At 53.6% G+C, this 4202-nt stretch overlaps 1 protein-coding gene across 1 annotated transcript; it reads right to left on the bottom strand.

The window, feature by feature from the left end:
* Window positions 1–820: 820 nt before the first annotated feature.
* On the bottom strand, window positions 821–3967 carry HAND1 (heart and neural crest derivatives expressed 1). Its single transcript, XM_079143402.1, has 2 exons — window positions 3106–3967; window positions 821–1535 (listed from the first exon to the last, which is right to left on the bottom strand). The coding sequence occupies exons 1-2, from the start codon at window positions 3646–3648 to the stop codon at window positions 1431–1433; spliced, it is 648 nt and encodes a 215-aa protein (XP_078999528.1). The 5' UTR covers window positions 3649–3967; the 3' UTR covers window positions 821–1430.
* Between the last annotated feature and the right edge of the window lie 235 nt (window positions 3968–4202).

Here is a 4202-nt window from a genome sequence, read left to right as displayed (position 1 = left end):
GCCTAAGTTTAACCATGACCCAAGCTTGTTTTACTCACGTATGAAATAATATCTGCTACAACTGATCGAGTCCTTGATGCGTGCTTGGAGCTGTGCTAAGCGACCCTCATAGGACCTGCACAGACACAGGGCTCCATATGCATTGCTGCACCGTCATGTGCACACCTATGTGTTCAGAATTTCACAGCCACGAATGTGTTCCCCGCAAAATCCCCCTCTTTCAAGCTACTCTGCCAGAGTCGTCCCTGCTTTGTGAGATAGATCCCCTTCCCCTCCTACCCTCCGGACAACTCCACCCAAAAAAACCACCAAACCACAGTCTGCAGACATCAGTGTGCATACTAACCTGTGAATATCCACCCAGATAGAACTCGTCAGTCTTAATTTTTCCAGCTTCCAGTTCTTTCGGTCCAGGTAAGTTATCCTGTCCTGTCGTCGTGTAGTCTAAGAACTTTACTCTTAGTTCCAGAAAGAAATCCTTTATATGCCTCCTTCCCTCAACTCGAGTTGCAGTTTGGTTTGATATTTATCAAAGGAGGAGATCCAGGACAGGCTTTGCTCCAAGCAGAAACCCTGCAGTGGGATCCAGGCTGAAACATCACGCAGACTTCCGAGAATTTCCGAAAACTTTTTATTATTCAAGAGCATAGATACTGCTTTGGCGAAGGGAGGGGCAGTGAGTGGTCATACAGATCTGAGGTAGAAAAGGGATGGGGATGGGGAGATAACAAACACCTGAGCGCAACAGGCATGATAGGTAGTTTAAATACATTAAAACTTTGCAACATAGAGGGAATTTTTTATTTAGAAAAAGAAAAGGAAAGGGAAAAGAAAGGAAGAAAAGGAAAGGGAGAGTTCCCCCTTGGAACTAGGTAGGATGTGCAGCAACAAAAAGAAAATCAAAACGCTGCTGTTTCAAAGGGAACAACAAAAGGCAGCCCTCCGTCTTCCTGCTTTGGGTTCTCCTTCCCTGGAAGAAAATATTGATTCCTCTTACTGCATTTTACTTGGAGAAGACGGAGTCTGGGAATTCTGACGCAAAGCGGAGAGGGGAACAAGAGAGAAAGCCAGATGGCGGAGTGAGGATGGCGTTGGGGGTTCTCAATTCGACTCAGAAGGGCTGGAAGGGTGTGTCTCTAGGCACTTGGGTTCCGCAGTCCCTCCCTCCTGCATCGCGCCTCCAAAAGCCGCCCTCAGTTAAAGGAGGTGGATATATATAAATTTCTTTCTCTTAATGTATTTAAAACAATTTCAAATGACATTGCACGTGCGATCCAAGTGTGGGGTTGCAGCCCGCGACCCGCCAGCGCTCCCAGGGGTTCTGCGCAATGCTCTCGCACAAGCCGCAGGAACCCAGAGCCTGGCCTTGGCCGCCGCCTTCATCTCCTCCCAGGGCTCCGGGGTCGCCCAGCCGTGGCCAGGTCCTCGGCTCACTGGTTTAACTCCAGCGCCCAGACTTGCTGCGGCCAGCCGGTGCGCCCTTTAATCCTCTTCTCACCTGGGCCCAGGGCAGGAGGAAAGCCTTCGTGCTGCGGCTGCCAAAGGACACACACAAGAAAAGAGGTGAGAGAGACAGGTTTAAATGGTTCTGATCACCCGGCTCCTAGGAGTGGGTGGGGTGAGGGAAAAGGCGTCGAGAGCAGTAACTGGGAGTCTTTAAATAAGTGACGGATTTCTGTTTGCCAAATAGGCAAACAGTCTCATAAATTTGCCTTTATGCGCCAAGTTCCTGGGATCCGGGATAGGACAGGCAGCTTCGGGAGTTTTGGTAACCAGACTTCTCTGCGTCTGGTGAAACGGATTTGTGCTGATTTGGCTTTGCAGCGCCTAAGGGACACCTCAGGGGATTGGAATGGGAGAGGTAGGAATCAACTTTTCCCGGCCAGCGGACCTGTTCCCCCGCTACCTACACGTCCCACTGACTTCCTAACCTGATTTACCATCTGGTTTGGATACAGGGTTGGGTCTCTAGAACTGGTGGTGAAAGCTCAGATGGTTAGGAGTCGGCCTAACCCGGGGCTTCCTTCCCGGCTTCCGTAGTAGGGCGTCCGGCGGTGCAACTTTAAGGAGGCAGAGCGGCGGAGGGCGTGGGGGGGGGGTGCGGATCCGCCCAATAACTACTGGCAACGAGGCACCCCCTAGGGCCTACATCTCCCCCAACTCAGGGCGACGGCTGAGACTTGATGCCTATTTGTTTTTTCCCGTGTCCCCAAGTGTACTTTTCCTAGTTTACCACAGGAACCTTGGATAAAACCGTCTCTACACTCGGTGGGCCTGAGTGTACCAACCTGGAGAACTCTTTCGACAGCCTGAATAACAACTTGCTTAGGGGTCCTGCAGCCCTGGGCTGGGAAACTGAGCACCAAAAAGTATTATCCCAACTGGAGAGGATCCAGAAAGGCGTACTAGGGACTGTGATCTCCAAAGCCAAAAGTGGCTCCTGCTTGTTTATATACAAAGCCATTGAGATTGCCCTCTGAATCCAGCCCATGGAGAGTGGATCTGGTGGGTTCCAGACCAGGACTGGAAGGCCTGACCTCTTTTACCTCACCCTCCACTTCTTACTGCTTGTGTAGCAGCTTTTCATGTTTCACCCACTATGGACCTCAGTTTCCTTTTTATCCAGGAATGGAAGTAGATTAACTGCTCCATCAAAGGCCCTTTGAAAGCAGAAACTGAACCCAAATGCATGATATTATAATCCACGCTCAAGCAAATTAATGAACTCTTTCGCACATTCTTAACCTGGCTTCCAGAAGAACCCAGGAATGGATCAGGTCTCCTCCAAACTGCAAGTGCAACATGGTGTGTGCACTCTCTTGGAATCCAACTCTTTCAAAGGATTTTTAAAGAGAGCCCTAAGACCCTAACCAAAAGGTTTAAGATTCTGCGTTCACTCAGGCTCAACAAACACTAACCCACATTACAACTGAATTCAATCATGAATCTGCCTCCCTCCACACACGCAAACACACACTGTGACCATCTCAGAACAATCCATAGCTTTTCAAAATCTCACACACAAAATATCTCCAGCTTCTTGCAGTGCTAGCGATGCTCACCCAGCCTGCACCCTGTCTGGAGCTTACAGGCCCCAGTACTCACCAGCTCCCTTTTCCGCTTGCTCTCTCGGCTACCATCCACTTTCTTGAGCTCAGCCTTGAAGGCTTCGGGGTCGCCAGCCTGTGCATCCTTGGCCAGTACATCCATCAAGTAGGCGATGTAGCTGGTGGCCAGGCGCAGAGTCTTGATCTTGGAGAGCTTGGTGTCCGCCGGCACGTTGGGGATGCACTCCCGCAACTCAGCGAACGCGCTGTTAATACTCTCTGTGCGTCTCCTCTCTTTCTTGGGTCCTGAGCCTTTCCGCCTGCCCAGGCGGCCGCCGAGCGCCTCCAGGCGCCCGGGGCTTTGGCCCTGCCTGGCGTCCGGGCCGTAGGGGGCGGTAGCCACAGCGGCTGTTGGTGGTGGCCCTCCTGCAGAGAAGTCCGGGGCAGCGTCGGCCGGGCTCAGTAGCCAGCTTTGGAAATAAGGTCGCTCTTGGTGACAGCGCGAGGCCGGGCCAAAGAGGAAGGGCTCGTGGAGCATGGGGTGCGCAGGGTGTGGGTGGTGGTGATGGTGATGGTGTGCGTAGCTGCCCACGAGGTTCATGTTGGAAAGGCTCCTGGCCTGAACCGCTAGCCGGATTAGCGCCGCCCCATGTGCCCCACAGAGGACCGGGGCCACCCGTGGGCTCCCGGGCCGCGCACTGCTGGGCGCCGGCTTTACGAGAGTCCTGGGCAAGTTTGAAGGTGACACACGCGGCTCGCCGCCTTCTTGCAAGTTTCTGTCGCAGGCGAGGACGCCGATGCCCCAAGACCGGTTTAACCCTTCTCCGGACTCCCCTTCGGGGTCTGGCTTATATAAGGCCGCGGCTTTGATGTCAACCCCTCCCTGGAGCCAATAGCATGGGGGCGGAGAGGAGGAAAGTGGGGGGTGGCCGTCCCAGGTTTTGCTAGGCTAACGCCACTCGACTCCAGGCCGCCTGCAGGGACAGGGAACCGGCCACGCCTCCGTCCCTCCCCTCCCCGCCGGTTCCCGGGCGGGGAAGGCGGGGGCTACGTACTTGAGGCACAGGCCTGCCAACCTGCTGCCACCCCCTCCTTGTGGATCCAAGGAAAGGAAACTGGAGTCATGAAGCGAAAAGAAGGCCTCCACACAGCTTA

Source organism: Sciurus vulgaris (genome assembly GCF_902686455.1).
Source record: "Sciurus vulgaris genome assembly, chromosome: 6".
NCBI lineage: Eukaryota > Metazoa > Chordata > Mammalia > Rodentia > Sciuridae > Sciurus > Sciurus vulgaris.
This window is presented reverse-complemented; position numbering and strand designations above follow the sequence as displayed.

Bases quoted from the DNA above. Each gene is read 5' to 3' on its own strand.
- HAND1 (XM_079143402.1), bottom strand. From the start codon at position 3,648: ATGAACCTCGTGGGCAGCTACGCACACCATCACCATCACCACCACCCA. The intron at 1,536-3,105 runs GTGAGTACTGGG...GTCCTTTGGCAG, and splicing joins GCAAGCGGAAAAGGGAGCTG to CCGCAGCACGAAGGCTTTCC.